The sequence below is a fragment of the Paroedura picta genome, chromosome 16, assembly GCF_049243985.1.
Source record: "Paroedura picta isolate Pp20150507F chromosome 16, Ppicta_v3.0, whole genome shotgun sequence".
In the NCBI taxonomy this organism is placed as follows: domain Eukaryota; kingdom Metazoa; phylum Chordata; class Lepidosauria; order Squamata; family Gekkonidae; genus Paroedura; species Paroedura picta.
In genome coordinates, this window is record NC_135384.1 from 2,449,479 (window position 1) to 2,468,352 (window position 18,874).

General features: G+C 52.8%; 1 protein-coding gene across 1 annotated transcript in view; it reads left to right on the forward strand.

The window, feature by feature from the left end:
- Window positions 1-16,207, forward strand: part of LOC143826419 (myosin-7) — a 29,628-nt gene extending 13,421 nt beyond the window's left edge. The window contains exons 13-41 of the mRNA XM_077315210.1: window positions 286-424; window positions 1,079-1,197; window positions 1,376-1,525; window positions 2,266-2,436; window positions 2,842-3,151; window positions 3,539-3,612; window positions 4,079-4,166; window positions 4,308-4,425; window positions 5,351-5,474; window positions 5,847-5,983; window positions 6,540-6,795; window positions 6,970-7,212; window positions 7,558-7,734; window positions 7,856-8,001; window positions 8,110-8,200; window positions 8,922-9,311; window positions 9,401-9,527; window positions 10,245-10,363; window positions 10,615-10,811; window positions 11,404-11,587; window positions 11,856-12,021; window positions 12,164-12,288; window positions 12,778-13,086; window positions 13,239-13,442; window positions 13,569-13,694; window positions 14,119-14,394; window positions 14,554-14,649; window positions 15,443-15,577; window positions 16,043-16,207. Of these exons, the coding sequence (XP_077171325.1) occupies window positions 286-424; window positions 1,079-1,197; window positions 1,376-1,525; window positions 2,266-2,436; window positions 2,842-3,151; window positions 3,539-3,612; window positions 4,079-4,166; window positions 4,308-4,425; window positions 5,351-5,474; window positions 5,847-5,983; window positions 6,540-6,795; window positions 6,970-7,212; window positions 7,558-7,734; window positions 7,856-8,001; window positions 8,110-8,200; window positions 8,922-9,311; window positions 9,401-9,527; window positions 10,245-10,363; window positions 10,615-10,811; window positions 11,404-11,587; window positions 11,856-12,021; window positions 12,164-12,288; window positions 12,778-13,086; window positions 13,239-13,442; window positions 13,569-13,694; window positions 14,119-14,394; window positions 14,554-14,649; window positions 15,443-15,577; window positions 16,043-16,063 (4,818 nt within the window). The 3' untranslated portion in view covers window positions 16,064-16,207. The remainder of the gene's footprint in view (window positions 1-285; window positions 425-1,078; window positions 1,198-1,375; window positions 1,526-2,265; window positions 2,437-2,841; window positions 3,152-3,538; window positions 3,613-4,078; window positions 4,167-4,307; window positions 4,426-5,350; window positions 5,475-5,846; window positions 5,984-6,539; window positions 6,796-6,969; window positions 7,213-7,557; window positions 7,735-7,855; window positions 8,002-8,109; window positions 8,201-8,921; window positions 9,312-9,400; window positions 9,528-10,244; window positions 10,364-10,614; window positions 10,812-11,403; window positions 11,588-11,855; window positions 12,022-12,163; window positions 12,289-12,777; window positions 13,087-13,238; window positions 13,443-13,568; window positions 13,695-14,118; window positions 14,395-14,553; window positions 14,650-15,442; window positions 15,578-16,042) is intronic.
- Window positions 16,208-18,874: the final 2,667 nt, after the last annotated feature.

An 18,874-nucleotide genomic window follows, 5' to 3' on the forward strand; every position in this document is an offset into this window, starting at 1 on the left:
CAACCAGGCCAGGGATATTTGGAGGTGTTCTTCCGTGGCCTGCCTCCACAGCATGACCTCTAATGCCCCTTGGAGGGACTGGCACCCAACTCCTTGGAGGTCTCCCATCCAAATACTTGACGGGGTTGGCCCTGCTTGGCCGCTGAGATCTGACAGGGTCTCCCCTGGGTGAAATTAGGGGGATTCGACTGCAGGATCATGCCCCTCAAGAGGCACCAACATTTCATTGCTGTTTGGACCGCGAAGAAAGCGCTGAATGTTTCCCTTTCTTTTCTTCGAGCGCAGAGTGCCTTCGACGTCTTGGGCTTCACGCAGGAGGAGAAAAACTCCATCTACAAGTTGACGGGGGCCATCATGCACTACGGGAATATGAAATTCAAACAGAAGCAGCGCGAAGAGCAGGCGGAGCCCGACGGCACCGAAGGTGCAAACATGGAGCATTGGGAGGCTCCCCAGGAGCTGTGATCTCTCTGCAGCTTTTTGAGCACTGGGTGGAGAAATGAAGGATCCTGGGGTGGGGAAGGCGACTTTTAGAGGAGAGGCGGAAGAAGAACAGCTGTTATTTTGTCCCCCGCTTTTCCCTACCCAAAGGTGTCTCAAAGCGGCTTATAATTGCCTCCCCTTCCTCTCCCCACCACAGACAGCCTGTGAGGGAGGCCAGGATGAGAGAGCCCTGAGAGAGCTGTGACTAGCCCAAGGTCACCCTGCTTGGCTGCATGTGGAGAAGTGGAGAATCGAACCCAGTTCTCCAGATTAGAGGCCATGCACACAGCCAAAAAGAGACGTCCGAGCCTCTTCCCAAGGCCTGTGTGTCTGTTTATAATATACATCTGCCCGGTGTCTAAAATTCTCTGGGTAGTCGCTTGTGTAACCCAAAGTATCTACAAGAAGTGCAGAAATACACTAGAAGTGGTAATTTTAGGCATGGTGGCCAGGTATCTCTGGCATCCTTTTTCAGAATCTGCCTTTTGAATCCTGATTGCCTTGATGCCTCTTCTCTGGATCCTTCCCTGCTTGTTCTCCTTGTCTCCCCGGCCCAGGCCTGGTTTCACTTTGCCACTCTTCTCTGTGTTTACAGAAGCGGACAAGTCAGCGTACCTGATGGGGCTAAACTCCGCAGACTTGCTCAAGGGCCTCTGTCACCCAAGGGTCAAAGTGGGCAACGAGTACGTCACCAAAGGGCAAAATGTCCAACAGGTGAGCTCTCTAGGGGGACAGGGTCCTTCGTCTTCTCCTCGGGTTTAGGGGATTCGAGCTTCAGCTGAATGCTGAGATTCACAGATGTTCATATTCAAGCCCGAAATCTGATTCTTCCGATTTTAAGGACACCTTTTCCCCCTTCGGCTCATCTCCAACTCTTCCCTTCTCCAAACAGGTGTCCTACGCTACTGGCGCTCTGGCCAAGTCCGTGTATGAGAAAATGTTCGCTTGGATGGTTGTCAGGATCAACTCCACCCTGGAAACCAAGCTGCCTCGGCAGTATTTTATCGGGGTGCTCGACATCGCTGGTTTCGAGATCTTCGATGTGAGCCACCACCCCCTCCCCCTTCTGAAACAACAGCTTTGTAAAGGGAGTATTGGCTTTCTCCTTGAAAGTTAGGATGACCTTGAGCAGGGGTCTCTAACGGTTTCCATCAGCATCATTCCTGGCACCTGCCCACGGTTTTTAGAAAGAGGGCAGAATCCGGTAGCAAGGTTTCTAACTGGCTACCGGAGATTTGATCAACAGTGCAGATTTTTTTAAAAGTATCGCTGCCAACACAGTACAAATATCTTCACAGTTTGACTGAAGGTAAGCTGTGGCAGCCATTTTGTGGCTGGATACATCTTCTACGGCAGCCATTTTGTGGCTGGTTTCATCTCCTGTGGCAGCCATTTTGTGGCTGGCCTCATCTCCTGCGGCAGGCAGCCATTTTGTGGCTGCACCCAGAAATGTGTCAGAATACCCAAATTGCCCCCCAGGTTCATAAGGCTGGAGACCCCTGAGCTAGACCCTTAGGATGGGGTTCTGTTGCCTGGAACGCTGACCTCTGGAAGAGGGTCTGTGTCAGAAAGGGAACCCGTTGGGAGGAGGCTGGCTTCTGGTCTAGGCTCCTTGCTGGGAAAACAGTTGGCACACCCTGCCTCTGCGTAGCAGCCCCGGACTTTCTTTCCGAGATCTGATGAGATCAGGCTAGTCTGGGCCCTGTAAGAAATGCTCCCTGGGAGCGCTGCCAAGACTCCCTGCCTCAACTCTGGCCTTGGGCTTCCTTCCTCTCCCTCTAGTATAACAGCTTTGAGCAGCTCTGCATCAACTTCACCAACGAGAAGCTGCAGCAGTTCTTCAACCACCACATGTTCGTGCTGGAGCAGGAGGAGTACAAGAAGGAGGGCATCGAGTGGGAGTTCATCGACTTCGGCATGGACCTCCAGGCCTGCATCGACCTCATCGAGAAGGTACCTGACCTCCCCTCTCCCCAAGTCATGAGCAGCTCATTTCTCTTTTGTTTTGGTGAAAAGTATGCCTAATGTCCCCTGCGCTTGAGCATCCTCTTTGTTAGTGGTTAACCTGCCTCCTCTGTGCGCTATTTTGTGGTTAGCTCCACCTACTCTGGCAGCCATTTTGTAATTGACATGCCTCTTGCGGTAGCCATTTTATGGTTGGCTTTACTTCCTGTGGTGGCTATTTTGTGGTTGAGGCCACCACCAAATCAGGAGTCAAAAATTTTGGAGACCCCTGCACGAACTGTAACCATGACTTGTCAGCCTGCCTCTCCCTCAACCTGCCCAGGACGGCCTCCGCCAACAACAAATTTGACAAATCTTCACCGACGGTCAGTGACGTTTCCGCCTCTTTCACAGCCAATGGGCATCATGTCCATCCTGGAGGAGGAGTGCATGTTCCCCAAAGCCACGGACATGACCTTCAAGGCCAAACTGTACGACAACCACCTGGGGAAGTCGGCCAACTTCGGGAAGCCCCGGAACATCAAGGGCAAACCGGAAGCTCACTTCGCCCTCGGCCACTACGCCGGCACCGTTGACTACAACATCATAGGCTGGCTGCAGAAGAACAAGGACCCCCTCAACGAGACGGTGGTGGGGCTCTACCAGAAGTCCGCCCTCAAACTCTTGGCAGCCCTTTTTGCCAACTACGCGGGAGCTGATGCGCGTAAGAGAGGAAGGGGCGGGCTTCGTGCATGGCATCCTAGCCTTGAAACTTGCCCTGTCCTGTCCATGAGCAGGGGAGAGGAACATACGAACTGGGCAAATTGCTGTGGTCTCCCTTCCGTGTACTAGCCGGGGCTGACCCTGCTAAGCGTCCAATCAAGCTCTCCTGGGACATCTAGATCCTGGCAGCTCTGAGTTCCAATCTCCACTGGGCCCCTTGTTGATCTTGGACAGTCATTCTCTTGCAGCTTAACTTTCTTTCACTGGGCATTCTGCGAAGGCAAATGGGGGGTGAGGGAACTGTTTAGGGCCCGCCAGAGATCTTGGGAGGGACATGCCATGCAATCACCTCCTCTCACTTTTCTCTTTTCTCTCTCTTTCTCTCTAGCCATGGAGAGCGGCAAGGGCAAGGGGACGAAGAAGAAAGGGTCCTCGTTCCAGACGGTCTCCGCTTTGCACAGGGTAAGGGCCCAAGGGAGATACCAGCAGGGGCCACAGTTGATGCTGAAGAGGGTGGGAGTGGGGTCCGTCTCTCCCTTTGCCAGCTTGAAGGCACTCCGGAAGGAAGGCTGAGAAAAAAACCTCTTCCTGAGATCCTGAGCACTTTTGGCCTTCTGAGAAGGTACACAAAATTTGTGAAATTCCTGCATTCTGCAATTTGTGAATTTCTTGCATTTCGTAGTTGTGAATTTCCTGCATTCCGCAAGGGGTTGGACTTAGATGACCCTGAAGGTCCCCTGGCCTATCTCCATGGCCTTTCCCTTTCTCGTGCCCTCAAACATTCTTTCTCTCTTTCTTCCTCCTTTCCGGACTGTCAGTTCGATCCACCGCTCCACCCTTCTCCTGTCCACGTACGCCGTTCTCCCTGGACGCTCTCCGTCCACTCCATCTGTCCTTATTCCTGCCCGCTTTTCTTTCCTCCCTCCAGGAGAACCTCAACAAGCTGATGACCAACCTGCGCTCCACCCACCCCCACTTTGTGAGGTGCATCATCCCCAATGAGACAAAGTCTCCAGGTGAGAGAACCACACACACCTGTTACTGCCTTAGGCAGGATTGCCCTTGCTTATAGCAGATTCTTCCCAGGGAACACCTGTGCGATAACAGCCTGTCTCTTCCTTTCACACCCTCTTCTTCTGCTTCTCCTTCTCTCTCAGGGGTGATAGACAATTCTCTGGTCATGCACCAGCTGCGCTGTAACGGCGTCTTGGAGGGGATCAGGATTTGCCGGAAGGGGTTCCCCAACCGGATCCTCTACGGGGACTTCAGGCAAAGGTGGGCTCATCCTTCAAAGGGAGATGTCGTGAGGAGGGGTCTGAAGATGTCTGAACAGCACTTATTACGGGGCAACATCTGGAAGGAAGCCGGCCCCAACTGCAAAGCATTCTGTTAAAGGCGGACATGCTGAAGAGGGGGCCAACTTGTTTTCTGCAGCTTCAGAGACGAGGTCCAGGAGCAATCATGAGAAAGAAGTTTCCACTTAAATATTATTTATTTATTCATTCACATTAGAAAGCATTTTCGGGTGGTGAGGGCTGTTCGTAGACGGAATATGCTGCCTCGGAGGGTGGTGGGGTCTCCTTCGCTGGAAGATTTTAGGAGGAGATTGGCTGAGCGCCTGTCAGGAGGGTGTGGTTTTTAAGTCCCCGAGAAGGTAGCAGAGCTGGACCGGATGGCCCTCGGTGCTCTCTTCCGGCTCTGTATGCTTCTGATTTTGACATTTACTCTGCTCAAAATTAAATCAATTCGGTTGCGCCCTAGATAGGCATAGATTTGCTTTGGATTCGTTTGTCCATGCAGCCCATCCGTCTAGCCGTTCATGCTCAGATTTCTAAGACTGGCCCACACGTTTTCCCAGACTTATTTTCACTTCCATGAAGTCTAGATGCTTTGGGGCAGGGATAGTCAACCTGTGGTCCTCCAGATGTCCATGGACTACAATTCCCATGAGCCCCTGCCAGCGTTTGCTGGCAGGGGCTCATGGGAATTGTAGTCCATGGACATCTGGAGGACCACAGGTTGACTACCCCTGCTTTGGGGTGTTCTTTTCTCTAAAGAACGGAAGTGAGCTGAGATGGTCAAGACTCTCCGTTTTCCCTAAAATTCACTTCTTGGGCAGTGCGATTTTGGAGGACTCCGGGTTTTGTTGGAAGCAGAAAGGGGGAGCTTACAGAGGTCTTTTCACCTACCTTTCCCCCAGATATCGCATCCTGAATCCGGCCGCCATCCCAGAGGGTCAGTTCATCGACAGCCGGAAGGGAGCGGAGAAGCTGTTGGGCTCCTTGGACATCGATCACAATCAGTACAAATTTGGGCACACCAAGGTGAGGGGGGTGCTGTGCAGGAAAAGTGCTCTCCTGGCTTGCCTCTTATCCCGTATCTCAGGGGTCCCCTTACTCGAAAGGGGGCACTTTTGCCCAGCTGGGCTTCTGATTGGCCATCATACATGTGATTAGCAGCAATGGCCGCAATCTTCACTGTGTGACTAAAGGTAAGCTGCAGCGGCCATTTTGTAGCTGGCTCCTCCTCCTCCAGCAGCCATTTTGTAATAGTTATTTTTGTTCCAATCTCCCTGGGTCAGAATCGCAAAGGTTCTCGCAGGCTGGAAAAAGGTTGGCGAGGTTTGCCTTACCCCTTGGCTCTTGTCCCATGATGATAATGTAATCCTGAATCTCCTCGCCTCTCTTTCTCTCCAGGTTTTCTTCAAGGCTGGTCTTCTGGGCCTGCTAGAAGAAATGAGGGACGAACGTCTGTCCCGCATCATCACCCGCATCCAAGCCCAGTCCCGCGGTGTCCTCTCTAGGATAGAGTTCAGGAAGATCATGGAACGGAAGTAAGTGCTCTCTGGGAAGGTTCACGGCTCTTCGCAGGTATAATGACGGGAGGGGAGGAGGAGACAGACGTCAGGGGATGCTCATGTGTAGTCCGGTTTAAGAGTTGGAAACCGAGATGGTCATGGTGCTGAACTTTGCATCCCACTTGGACTTCTTTGCTTGAGCAACTGAGCAGAAACATGGGGAGGGAGGGGCTGTGGCTCAGAGGCAGAGTATTTTTTTGGCAGGCAGAAGGTCCCAGGTTCGATCCCCGACATTTCCAGTTAAAGTATCAGGTAAAAAGTGAGATGAAAAACCTGAATTCCTGGAGAATCACTGCTGTGTAGACAACAGAGACCCTGATGGACCAATAGCCTGACTTACATTGAGGCAGCTTCCCATAGTAATCATATGTTCTTGGCCTTGCGTTTACCGACTTCTGTGAGCAAGCTACTTCCTTGCAAAATGCAATGCCGGCTCAAGGACATGTCGTCTTCCACTCCTTTGGGTGGCATTTTGGAGTTCTTGCAGGATCACTTTTGATTCCAAACTCCCTCCTCCCCTCCCCCTGTCCAGGGAATCCCTGCTGGTGATCCAGTACAACATCCGGGCTTTCATGGTCGTGAAGAACTGGCCGTGGATGAGGCTGTTCTTCAAGATCAAGCCGCTGCTGAAAAGTGCGGAGACCGAGAAGGAGTTGTTGGCCCTCAAGGAAGAATTGGCGAGGCTGAAAGAAGCTCTGGAGAAGACGGAGGGCCGTCGCAAGGAGCTGGAGGAGAAGATGGTCTCTCTGCTGCAGGAGAAGAACGACCTTCAGCTGCAAGTCCAGGCGGTGAGTTATGGAGCGTTCTTAGAGCTCCATGCATGCAAACTATCATAGTTAGCTCATACAGAGCTCCCTTGTGGGCACCCCCAAAAATGTGAGAAATAAGAAACCAAAAGCGAGTCATTCTTGGTTGACAAGAGACTCTTGCACAAGAATCTCTCTTTCCTCTTGGTTCTGTAGGAGCAAGACAATCTTGCAGATGCCGAAGAACGCTGCGACCAGCTGATCAAGAACAAGATCCAGCTGGAGGCCAAGGTGAAGGAACAGACCGAGCGTCTGGAGGACGAGGAGGAGATGAACGCCGAGCTTACAGCCAAGAAGCGGAAGCTGGAGGACGAGTGTTCAGAGCTGAAGAAGGACATTGATGACTTGGAATTGACCCTTGCCAAGGTGGAGAAAGAGAAGCACGCGACGGAGAACAAGGTGAGGCTGGAGGAAGGAAGGGGCCATTTGGTGTTGAGCCCCAAATTGTCTCCTCTGTGTCACCCAAGGGGCTTTGTTGACATGAATTGGATTGGGGGGGGGGGGCTTGGTTGGTAGATTGCCCTTGGAATTCCAGAAATGAATGTTTGGGGAGAACCTCCAAGAGTTCACCTTCCAAAACATCTGTTTTATCCAGGGGAATTGATCTCTGTAGTTTAAAGATGAGCTGGAATTCTGACAGATCCCCAGATCCCCCTAAAATAAAAATAAGCAAATACATATTGCCCACCCTGACTTTTGCTTGCTTCAGCTAGCTAATCCTGCAAAATTCTAATATGCCCGCAGGTTAAGAACCTCACAGAGGAAATGGCCGGCCTGGATGAGATCATTGTCAAGCTCACCAAGGAAAAGAAGGCCCTTCAGGAGGCCCACCAACAGGCCCTGGATGACCTTCAGGCAGAGGAGGACAAGGTCAACACCTTGACGAAAGCCAAGGTCAAGCTGGAGCAACAGGTCGATGATGTGAGTGCAGCCATCTTAGCAATGGGATTGGAGGAGGAAGAAGAATCTTGTCTCTGGAGGTGGAAGACCCTAGTTGCTCTTGGGAGCAACCAGTTCTTGACCACCGTTCTTGGCTCCGCAGCTGGAGGGCTCCCTGGAGCAAGAGAAGAAGATACGGATGGACCTGGAACGGGCAAAGAGGAAGCTGGAAGGCGACTTGAAGCTGACGCAAGAGAGCATCATGGACTTGGAGAACGACAAACAGCAGCTGGACGAGAAGCTGAAAAAGTAAGGGGTCAGGGCCATGCTCCACTCCCCCGGCAAGACACAGGATATGAGTGGTGCCAACCTGCCTCTCTTTCGCTGGTTCAAAGCCTTGGTCCTTCTCTTTCTCAGGAAAGATTTTGAACTCAACGCACTGAACGCAAGAATCGAAGATGAGCAAGCCTTGGCCATCCAGCTGCAGAAGAAGCTCAAAGAGCTACAGGTAAAAGATGGGTAGGAGGCCTGTGGGCTTTGAGTCTGACGTCAGCGGTCTCCTCTTTCAAACTCTGGAATAAAACTCTTTCAGTGCCTTAGGGCAGGGGTCCCCAACCCTTTTCAGCCTGCGAGCCCTTTGGAACTCTGACCCAAGGTGGCGAGGAGCAAGCACAAAATGGCCGCCACAGAAGGCGGAGCCTGCCACGAAATGGCTGCCGCAGGAGGTGGACTCACTCGTCCATTGACAGGGAGCAAGGTCACACATAACTCTAACAGTGACTCATCAGCATTTCAGGCAGAAGCAGGATGACTCTTAAAAATGAGCACATTGTTTTAAAATATTTTCTTGCTGCACAAGAGTATTAGCGCTGCACAAAATGTGGCGGCCAAAGCCACATTTCTAAAAAACAGCACAGCCAACACCTGACAGGTGTAGGGATGCCCGCTCCGGGTTGGGAAAATCCTGGATACTTTGGGGGTAGAGTCTGCAGAGGGAGGGGAGGGAGTTCAATGGGGCATAAGGCCTCCTTTTCCTCCAAGATAACTTATCTGTGTTGCCTGGAGATGAGCTGTAATTCGGGTGGGGTGGGGGAGGTCTCCAGGTCCCACCTGGAGGCTGGCATCCTTAGGCAGATGCCAGGAAAAGCCTCAGCAGTTGCCACAGTGCCCATCGGCACCACGTTGATCTAGATCTTCCTAAATGCATGGCTCCTTTCCCCTTGGTGCAGGCGCGGATTGAGGAGCTGGAGGAAGAGCTGGAGGCGGAGCGCACGGCGCGGGCCAAGGTGGAGAAGCAGCGCTCGGACCTCTCCCGGGAGTTGGAGGAGATCAGCGAGCGGCTGGAGGAGGCGGGCGGGGCCACCTCGGTGCAGATCGAGATGAACAAGAAGCGGGAAGCGGAGTTCCAGAAGATGCGGCGCGACCTGGAGGAGGCCACGCTGCAGCACGAGGCCACGGCGGCGGCCCTGCGCAAGAAGCACGCCGACTCGGTGGCGGAGCTGGGGGAGCAGATCGACAACCTGCAGCGGGTGAAGCAGAAGCTGGAGAAGGAGAAGAGCGAGCTCAAGCTAGAAGTGGACGACATCACCTCCAATATGGAGCAACTCATAAAAGCCAAGGTTGAGGCTGGAGGAGGAAGGGGAGGGGCCGTAGGAATTTTAATTTTAATTTTTTTTTTCACCAAGTCTTTCTCTTTGTCGGATTTCAGGCCAACCTGGAAAAGATGTGCCGGACGTTTGAAGACCAAATGAATGAGCACCGGGCCAAGTCCGAAGAGATGCAGCGGATGGTCAATGACCTCACCACACAGCGGGCCAAGCTCCAAACTGAGAATGGTCCGTTCCAGAGGGACAGGCGGGGAAATGACGCCACTTTCCCCTAACCACTCGTCCTTTTATTCTTCCAGCTTGTCAGTTTTCCCCTCCTTCTGGTGACCTTCATTCACCCACACCGATGTCTGTCCATCCCTCCATTTGCCTCTCCTTTTTAATTTTCCAAAACGATTGAATTCAGTTAGTTCAAAAATGGATTAATACTGTGACCTTTCCCAAAAACTAGATAGATGCGTGGCCCAAGCCCTTCTTTGTGATTCAAGATTAAAATATTTTATTGTGGACGGCCACGAGCCCGCTTGCTGGGAGCGGTGGTGTGAACATTTAATTATAAATAAAATTATAAATAAAAACAAAATATGAGCCCAGTGGTATCTTTATGACCAACAAAGATTTTTTTGAGGTCTTAAAAGGATGACTGGACTCAAATTCTGTTCTGCTGCTTCAGACCAACACGGCAACCCTTCTGAGAATTAAAATCTGTCAGCCACCGCTTTGCAGCATGATCTGGAAAATCATCTGTAGGTCTTTGGTGCCGCCATCTTGGAATTTAAACTGTTAGGTCAGACAGTTGAATCCTCTCAGGGCCTTTCCAAGATGGCGGCCAACATAGAAGAACTCCATGGACAACTCTGTCTCAGAGGGAGTGGTACTCCCCCCTCCCTAAGAAAATGGACTTGTCCACTTCAAATCAAAGACAATTATTGTCCTTCTTCTTAGGGGAACTGTCCCGCCAGCTGGATGAAAAGGACGCGTTGATAAACCAACTCACACGAGGGAAGCTGACTTACACCCAACAACTAGAAGATCTAAAGAGGCAACTGGAGGAAGAAGCCAAGGCAAGGGACATGTAGAACGGGAGTAGCCAAACGGTGGCTCTCCAGATGTAGCCAAACGGTGGCTCTCCAGCCCCAAGGGCTCATGGGGATTGTAGTCCATGGACATCTGGAGAGCCACAGTTTGGCCACCTGCTGACATAGAGGCTGTGGGTCAGGATGGGTGAATCGACAGAGTTCAGAGAAGAGGATGAAAACGAATCAGGCGGTGAAGGGAAGCCCCTGAGAGACAACGTTTCCCTCTCTCCCCCCAGGCCAAGAACGCCCTGGCCCATGCCCTCCAGTCGGCCCGCCACGACTGTGACCTGCTGCGGGAGCAGTACGAGGAGGAGACGGAGGCCAAAGCGGAGCTCCAGCGGTCGCTCTCCAAGGCCAACTCCGAGGTGGCCCAGTGGAGGACCAAGTACGAGACGGACGCCATCCAGAGGACCGAAGAATTAGAGGAGGCCAAGTAAGTCTTCAAGCAGCGGCTGGACAGACCCTTCCTTAGTCCCTCCTCCCATCTAGATTCACCTGTTTCTCCCCAGACCTCTGTTCACTGACCGGGTTGCTTCCTCACTTTTCCACTCCCCCATTTGGTAGGGTCCCTGCCTTTCCTTTCCTTTCCTCGCACGTTCATCCATCCTTTGACCTACCTTCTCCTTCTCACTTCTTTCCCCAGTCACCCAGTAATTCATTCTCATTTCTCCAGCCTTGAAAACCCTACAAGGTTGACATAAGAGAGGGGGGGGGAGCAGTTTAAACGTGGGCAGCATTGCTCCCATAATCCTTTGTGGGCTCCCAGCTTCCACAAATCGAATTTTTATATGTTTTAACAATAAAAAGTTGTTCGTTATCCCAGTGACTTTGCATTCCCTGGGCAGAAAAGTGAAAGGCAGGGGGCATCTTTGCCTCTTACCAAACAAGCCGTGGGACAGCTTTCCCCTTCTATCTCCAGAAGGAAAAGCACCGGAGGACTGCTTTTCAGCCCTGTTCAACCCCCACAAGCTCATCATGGACATGGGCCTTGGTGACTAACTCTTTGTCGCCCCCTTGTGTCTCAGGAAGAAGCTGGCGCAGCGGCTGCAGGATGCTGAGGAGGCCGTGGAGGCCGTGAACGCCAAGTGCTCCTCGCTGGAGAAGACCAAGCACCGCCTGCAGAATGAGATTGAAGACCTCATGGTGGATGTCGAGCGCTCGAATGCGGCCGCGGCTGCCCTGGACAAGAAGCAGAGGAACTTTGACAAAGTAAGGAAGGATGGAACCGGGCAGGGATGGTTGCAGGTTTCTTGGGGCAAGAAGCAGAGGAATTTTGACAAAGGAAGGAAGGGAAGAAGGGACTAGGCAGGGCTGATTCCAGGTTTCTGGGAGGGGGGTCCTGGGCAGAGAGTTCCCAGAGCCTCCTTCACCCCCTGGAAGTGGGCATGATGGGCGGGGGAAGCCAGTTGCAAGGACAGGAGGGACCTGGCTGCTTTACTCTGGACTTTGTAGCGACTTGTTCATTGACCACTCCCAGCTCCTGTCCGAGTGGAAGCAGAAGTTTGAGGAGTCCCAGACGGAGCTTGAGTCGTCGCAGAAGGAGGCCCGTTCGCTCAGCACCGAGCTCTTCAAGCTGAAGAACGCCTACGAGGAGTCGCTGGAGCATCTGGAAACCTTCAAGAGGGAGAACAAGAACTTGCAAGGTGAGCCACTCCCCTCGCCTGTCTGGGCCCCAGCTGCGACCCATCCTGGTGAACGGGCGAGGGCAAAGACCGGTGGGGCCCTTGTGCTCTTTCCGTCTCTGGTGGATGGAAGTTGATTCGCTTTTCCCGTTCCTCCCGGCAGAGGAGATCTCCGATCTTACCGAGCAGCTTGGAGCCAGCGGCAAGAACATTCATGAGCTGGAGAAGATTCGGAAACAGCTGGAGGCTGAGAAGTTGGAGCTGCAGGCGGCCCTCGAGGAGGCCGAGGTGAGGAGACAGGAAGCTCCCCCGGCAACCCTCAATTTGGGCGTTCCCAACCTTTCTGAGCCTCTGGGTCCTGTTGGAGGTCTGCAGGAAAAGTGGGGAGCACAGCCACAAAATGGCTGCCGCCAAAGACAAAGCCACCCACAAAATGGCTGCCGTGGGAAGTGGAGCCAGCCACAAAATGGCTGCCCCGTCTTACCTTCAGTCTGATCCTTGCCAAATCTCCAGCAGACAGCCCCCACTTTTCTAAAAACACTTGGCAGGCACCAGAACAGGTGGACATTGTGGTATTCACAGGTACTAGCTGACAGGGGCTCATGGTAATCGTAGTCCACAGACATCTGGAGAGCCACCATTTGGCCACATGACGTAAACGACAGCCCTGCTTTCCGTCTTCCTTCATAGAACTGTTGTCTCACACAGCCCATTTCTTCTCTCCCTGTACCCAATACTCTCTCCCCCCCCCCCCCCACATCCACTCACTCTCTCTAGGCCTCCCTGGAGCACGAGGAAGGCAAGATCCTCCGGGCCCAGCTGGAGTTCAACCAGATCAAGGCCGACATCGAGCGCAAGCTGGCCGAGAAGGACGAGGAGATGGAGCAGGCCAAGCGGAACCACCTGCGGATGGTGGACTCGCTCCAGACCTCGCTGGACGCCGAGACCCGCAGCCGAAACGAGGCGCTGCGGGTGAAGAAGAAGATGGAGGGCGACCTCAACGAGATGGAGATCCAGCTCAGCCACGCCAACCGCATCGCTGCCGAGGCCCAGAAGCAAGTCAAGACTCTCCAGGGATACCTCAAGGTACCGCCCAGGGAGTTTGCTCTGGGAAGCCTTGCTTACTCTCCCGGCAGAGGAGATCTCAGATCCCTCTCCTCCTCTCCCTTCCTCAAGCGAGCACGGCCCGTCCTCACCTCATCCGTCCCTTTCACCGTGGCGCCCTCCTTCCTTTCCAGGACACCCAGATACAACTGGACGACGTCGTCCGAGCCAACGAGGACCTGAAAGAAAACATCGCCATTGTGGAACGGAGGAACAACCTCTTGCAGTCAGAACTGGAGGAGCTGCGCGCCGTGGTGGAGCAGACGGAAAGGGCGCGGAAGCTGGCGGAACAGGAGTTGATTGAAGCCAGCGAAAGGGTCCAGCTCCTCCACTCTCAGGTAAGGGGGGGGGGGCTCCGTAGCAATGGACAACGGTCCCAGACTTTGTGGATTGCGTCACAGCCTCGGATATGCCTTTGTGGAGCTATCTGCTCATGCTGGCCCTTTCTCCTTGGCCCAATCCAGAACACCAGCCTCATCAGCCAGAAGAAGAAGATGGAGTCCGACCTTTCCCAGTTGCAGACGGAGGTGGAGGAAGCCGTCCAGGAGTGCAGGAACGCTGAAGAAAAGGCCAAGAAAGCCATCACAGATGTGAGTGGGGCAAGAGACTGGTTTGCTTCTTCATCAGGGAGGTCCACCTCTAGGAAAGGAAGTCCACGAGAGACAGCTTGGTCTAGTGTTTAAGAGAGTAGCAGCCTCTCATCTGGAGTACCGGGTTTGATTCCCCACTCCTCTTCCACGTGCAGCCAGCTGGGTGACCTTGGGAGGGTGCCAGTTCTCTTGGGGCCTTTCTTGCAGAGCAGTTCTCTCAGAGCTCTCAGCCCCACCCACCTCACAGGGTGCCTGTTGTGGAGAAAGGAAGGGAAAGGTGTCAGCTGCTTCGGGGCTCCTTCAGCTAGTGAAAAGTGGCATATGAGGACCAACTCTTCTTCTTCTATAAAAAAAAAACCCAACTGTCCTCAGGGTGAGAGATCCCTCCCCGAGAGAACCTTGCCCCGTGTCTCTGTGTCGCCAGGCGGCCATGATGGCGGAGGAGCTGAAGAAGGAGCAGGACACCAGCGCGCACCTGGAGCGGATGAAGAAGAACATGGAGCAGACCATCAAGGACCTGCAGATGCGCCTGGACGAGGCCGAGCAACTGGCCCTCAAGGGCGGCAAGAAGCAGCTGCAGAAGCTGGAGGCCCGCGTGAGAGAGCTGGAGAACGAGCTGGAGCTGGAGCAGAAGCGCAACGCGGAGAGCGTCAAGGGGATGCGCAAGTGTGAGCGGCGCATCAAGGAGCTCACCTACCAGGTAGGCCAGCTTGGAGGCCCTCGTTCTCCTCCTCTCCTTCCGAAGGCGGGGCTCACAGCCAGGACAGCGGGAGACGCATCTGCCGAACCCGTTCTGGGAGCCGGCGTTTAAGCCCAACTCAGCTGAACACCTCGTGGTTCTCTTTCTCTCGCGTTGTAGACTGAGGAAGACCGGAAGAACCTCGTCCGCCTTCAGGACCTGGTGGATAAACTCCAGCTGAAGGTGAAGGCGTACAAGAGACAGGCGGAGGAGGCGGTGAGTGGCCGCGTGCCCCCTTCTTAATTCTGGGCGGGATCCTAGTGATTTTAGTTCAGCCGTATCCAGTTCTTCTCCAAATTCATGGAAAAGCCGGTTGGGTCCATCCTATGAGTTGCCAGAGAGAGGGCGGGAAATAAATCAGATATAAATAAATGAAATAAATGTGTTCGTGCCCCACTTTTCAAGGCATTCAGAACACTTTTCTCAGCCAGCCTGAGAAAGTTAGTGGGATCTGAAGAACTTCTTTGGTTTTGAATCTGAACCCAGGCTTCCATGTGCCAAGTCCAGCCCCTTGACTACTACTCTTTAGAGGTCCCACCACCGCCACTTCCCCTGCCTCCTTGTTATGTAATAACCTGGCCCATAGATACAAGGAGGGCCAGGATCAGGCCTCTCCTCAATGTCCATCCTATCCTGTTCAGGTAACCCAACAAAAGGCAGAGAAGCACCTTTGGGCAATAAGGTGACCTCCCAGAATTACAGCTGATCTTACAAGCAGATGGCCATTTCGGAGGGTGGACTCTGGTTTGGAGGGTCCTTTCCTTCCCCAAGCCTTCCCAGGTTCTATTCTCAGGAATTTCCCAAACTGATGTTGGTTGCCATTACCCAGCTAATATTTTATCCACCTGGAATTTCCCTCACCTTGCACACATCTAAAATTACGAAGATGACGGCAGTCTTTCACCCTGCCCCAAAGACCTACGGCAGCAGTACCTCTCCCAGCCCTCCTCCCCGTCCCGTTGGGTTGAACATCCCCCCACCCCCTTGCTTTCCGTTCCCTCTCCCCCAGGAGGAGCAGGCCAACTCCAACCTGGCCAAGTTCCGGAAGGTTCAGCATGAGCTGGATGAGGCCGAGGAGAGGGCCGACATCGCAGAGTCCCAGGTCAACAAGCTGAGGGCCAAGAGCCGTGATATCGGGGCAAAGGTGAGAAAAGGGTGCGGGGCTGTTCTGTAAGGCCAGACGCACTCTGGTCCTTCCCATCCCCGGTGCCCTGGGGCACCGTGACGACCGCCAGTACTTCTCTTGGTGCCCGCTGAACATTTCAGAAAGCGGCAGGGGGCGTGGCATGGCAGGCCTTGTTACTGGTTCTTCTCCTTCTTCAAATGGGTTTTCCGCTGGAGGATTAAGAGGATTGATAAGCACCTGGAATCGCCTCATTTGTTCTCCCCTGAGGATTTCATTCGTCCCAGGAGGGGGTGCTGCCTGGCTCTGCTTCCTGAGACAGCCATTCTGGGTTGTGCTCCCCTTCCCGGAGAAGCCGTTTTTGAGGTGGCGCTCGCCACCCCCTCTCCAAATTCCAAAGGGGTCCCCAGCCTCGCAAAGGGTGGGGACCCCCATTCTCGCTTTCCCCAGCTCTCTCCATCCTTCCCTCTCTCTGTTCCCTTGCAGAAAGGTCTGAACGAGGAATAGCTCTTTGGAAGACCACCCGCCCTGGTCCCCTGCCCCCCCCTCTCCATTCGTCAAAGGCGCTGGAGAGACCTGCCCCCGTGACTTCCCTCGCTCTGTATATCAGCACTGCTCCCAAAACGTAGAATAAAGACCGTCCTGCAGCAAGCTGGTCCCTTTGCGTGTTTGTGTGTAGATGGGCCAGTGTGGACATACCCCTGTCATTAGCTAGGGACATGATTGTGCAGTACAACCCCTGTGTTTAGAGTAGGGTCCAGAGGCTTTTGTGCCACGGACAGACACTGGATTGGATCCAGCAACGAGGTTCACATTTGGATAGTTTGCAGCTCTTCTTCCTTTGGGACTTTCTCTCCACATGACTCAGCATTTCTTCCCCCAAAGTGCCAACTTGAAGGGAACACTGGCAAAAATCCCGTTCGGTCCAAAATTAGCATTTTGTCCCACTTTTTTGAGTGTAACTTGGCTAGCGGCCATTCTGCTTACCGATCCACCACTGTCACCTTGTGGTTACTGCCATGTACTGCCTTGCTAGGCGTAATCTTTTATGGAGAATACCTTCGAGTCAATTCGGCATAGAAATATTCTGAAAATCTTCCTGTTATGGTTAGAAATGGATACAAAACGCAACTGGCAAGTGGGGGAAATCTCCAGTCTTGAATTTGCATGAAAATATGCAAGATTACATTCTATCGCTCCACCATGGCTCGTTACGGGTGTTATTACATTAAAAGAAAATAAAGATAATTTTAGGACCCGAAGCACTAACACACACATTGTGGCAAGAAGTTTTTGCCGGCCAGAATTCACGTCATTCTTTGGTTACAACATATTTGAAAGGGGGGAGAGATGTCGACACGTTGAATTAGATACGCTGATTCTTTAGGCTTTCTGACATCAACAAAAACTATCTGCAAAATTTTAATACCTTTAAACTTTGAAAAGTTGCCATTTTAAGCACACACACCCCTCCCGACCACGAAATCTGCCTACAAAACTTGGAACACGTTCATTTATTTCTACCCTGCTTCCCTCCCCTTTGCGACTCAGAACAGCTTTAGCACATTGTTCTATTTGCAACTGCAATTAAAAAAAAATCACAAATGTTATGCTGCGGATAATTAGGAACTGAAAAGCACTGAAAAGAAATCAGCCTGTATCCCAGTGCCCCTTTATAAGTCTATGGCGCTGCCTCATTTTGAATACTGTGTACAGATCTGGCCACAGCACCTCAAAAAAGATATTACAGCACTGGGAAAGGTGCAAAAAGGGGGCAACTAAGATAATTAAGGGGACAACACTTTCCCAGTGAAGAGAGGGTAAAGAGGTTAGGGCTGTCTAGCTTGGAGAAATGACAACTGAAGGATCACGTCTTAAAGGTAAAGGTAAAGGTATCCCCTGTGCAAGCACTGAGTCATGTCTGACCCTTGGGGTGACGCCCTCCAGCGTTTTCATGGCAGACTCAATACGGGGTGGTTTGCCAGTGCCTTCCCCAGTCATTACCGTTTACCCCCCAGCAAAGCAAGCTGGGTCCTCATTTTACCGACCTCGGAAGGATGGAAGGCTGAGTCCACCTTGAGCCGGCTGCTGGGATCGAACTCCCAGCCTCATGGTCAGAGCTTCATACAGCATGTCGGCTGCCTTACCACCCTGCGCCACAAGAGGCTCTTAGGATCACGTCTTAGTGGTTTACAAAATTAGGCACAGGATAGAAAAGGTGAGGAAAGAAGTATTTTTCCTTTCTCGTAACATAAGAGCTGGCGGGGGCCCAAGGAAATGGATGAACAGCAGGCTGAGAGCAGGTAAAAAGGAGGTTCTTCACCCAAAGAATTGCGGACACCTGCTGCAAACATCGGAGAAGCAGAGATCCATCCGTGGTCCTTAGCCACAAGGCCTAGATGAGACACACCGTCGTAGCGATGCTCCCTATCCTTGGGGGTTGGGGAGCTTCTGGAGTTCTGGCCCCACAGGTGGACCTCCTGGTGGCCCTTAGGTTTTGTGCAACACACAGCGTTGGACTGGATGGGCCCCTGGCCTGATCCAGCAAGGCTTCCCTTACGTTCTTATGGTCTCCCCTCCTCCTTCCATCACAACATTGTGAGGAAGGCCATGCTGAGTTTATGAGGAGGCCAAGGTCACCCGGTGAGCTTCCACAGAACAGTGGGACACCCAAACTCCGGTCACCAAAGGGCCTAGCTCGTGGATCTGTCTGCTCCCCCAAAACGGCCGTCAGTGTCATTTAAAACTCGCCTTCTTAAAGCATCCCATCCCCATCCTCTTAGCCAGCCCAAGGGGGTTGTTGGACTCACTTAATCCGTTAGTTTAGCTGAGCAGAGTAAAGATTGACGCTTCCTTTAAATCGATTTGCCTGGGAAAAAACCTTTGTTGGGAGTCTCAGGAGAGGGGACTGGGGGGATTTCCCCCCTCCCCTTTCCGGAAAGTGAATCAGACCCACAGTCTTCTTTTATGCCTAGCCTGGAACGCCGGGGTCTGGATGCCGGCTGAATCTGCGGCGAATGCAAACGCAGCGTCTGTCTTCGCCCTGAGGAACAAAAGACAGATTAAAATATGCATATGTGCAAATGAGATTAGGTGGGCCGGAGGACAGCTAAAAGGGATCAGATGCATTAAATCCAATCTGCAAGGAGATTAGAGGAGATGAAAGCACGCAGATGTACAGATCAGGCCGGTTTCTGCGAAATCCGTTGATTAAACTGATTAAAACAGGGCGGCACCATTAAAATAGACTTGGGAGGATTAGAGGCTGGGGTGGGGGTGTGGGGTGGGGTGGGGCTGTGGGTAGGTTTTTTTAACAAT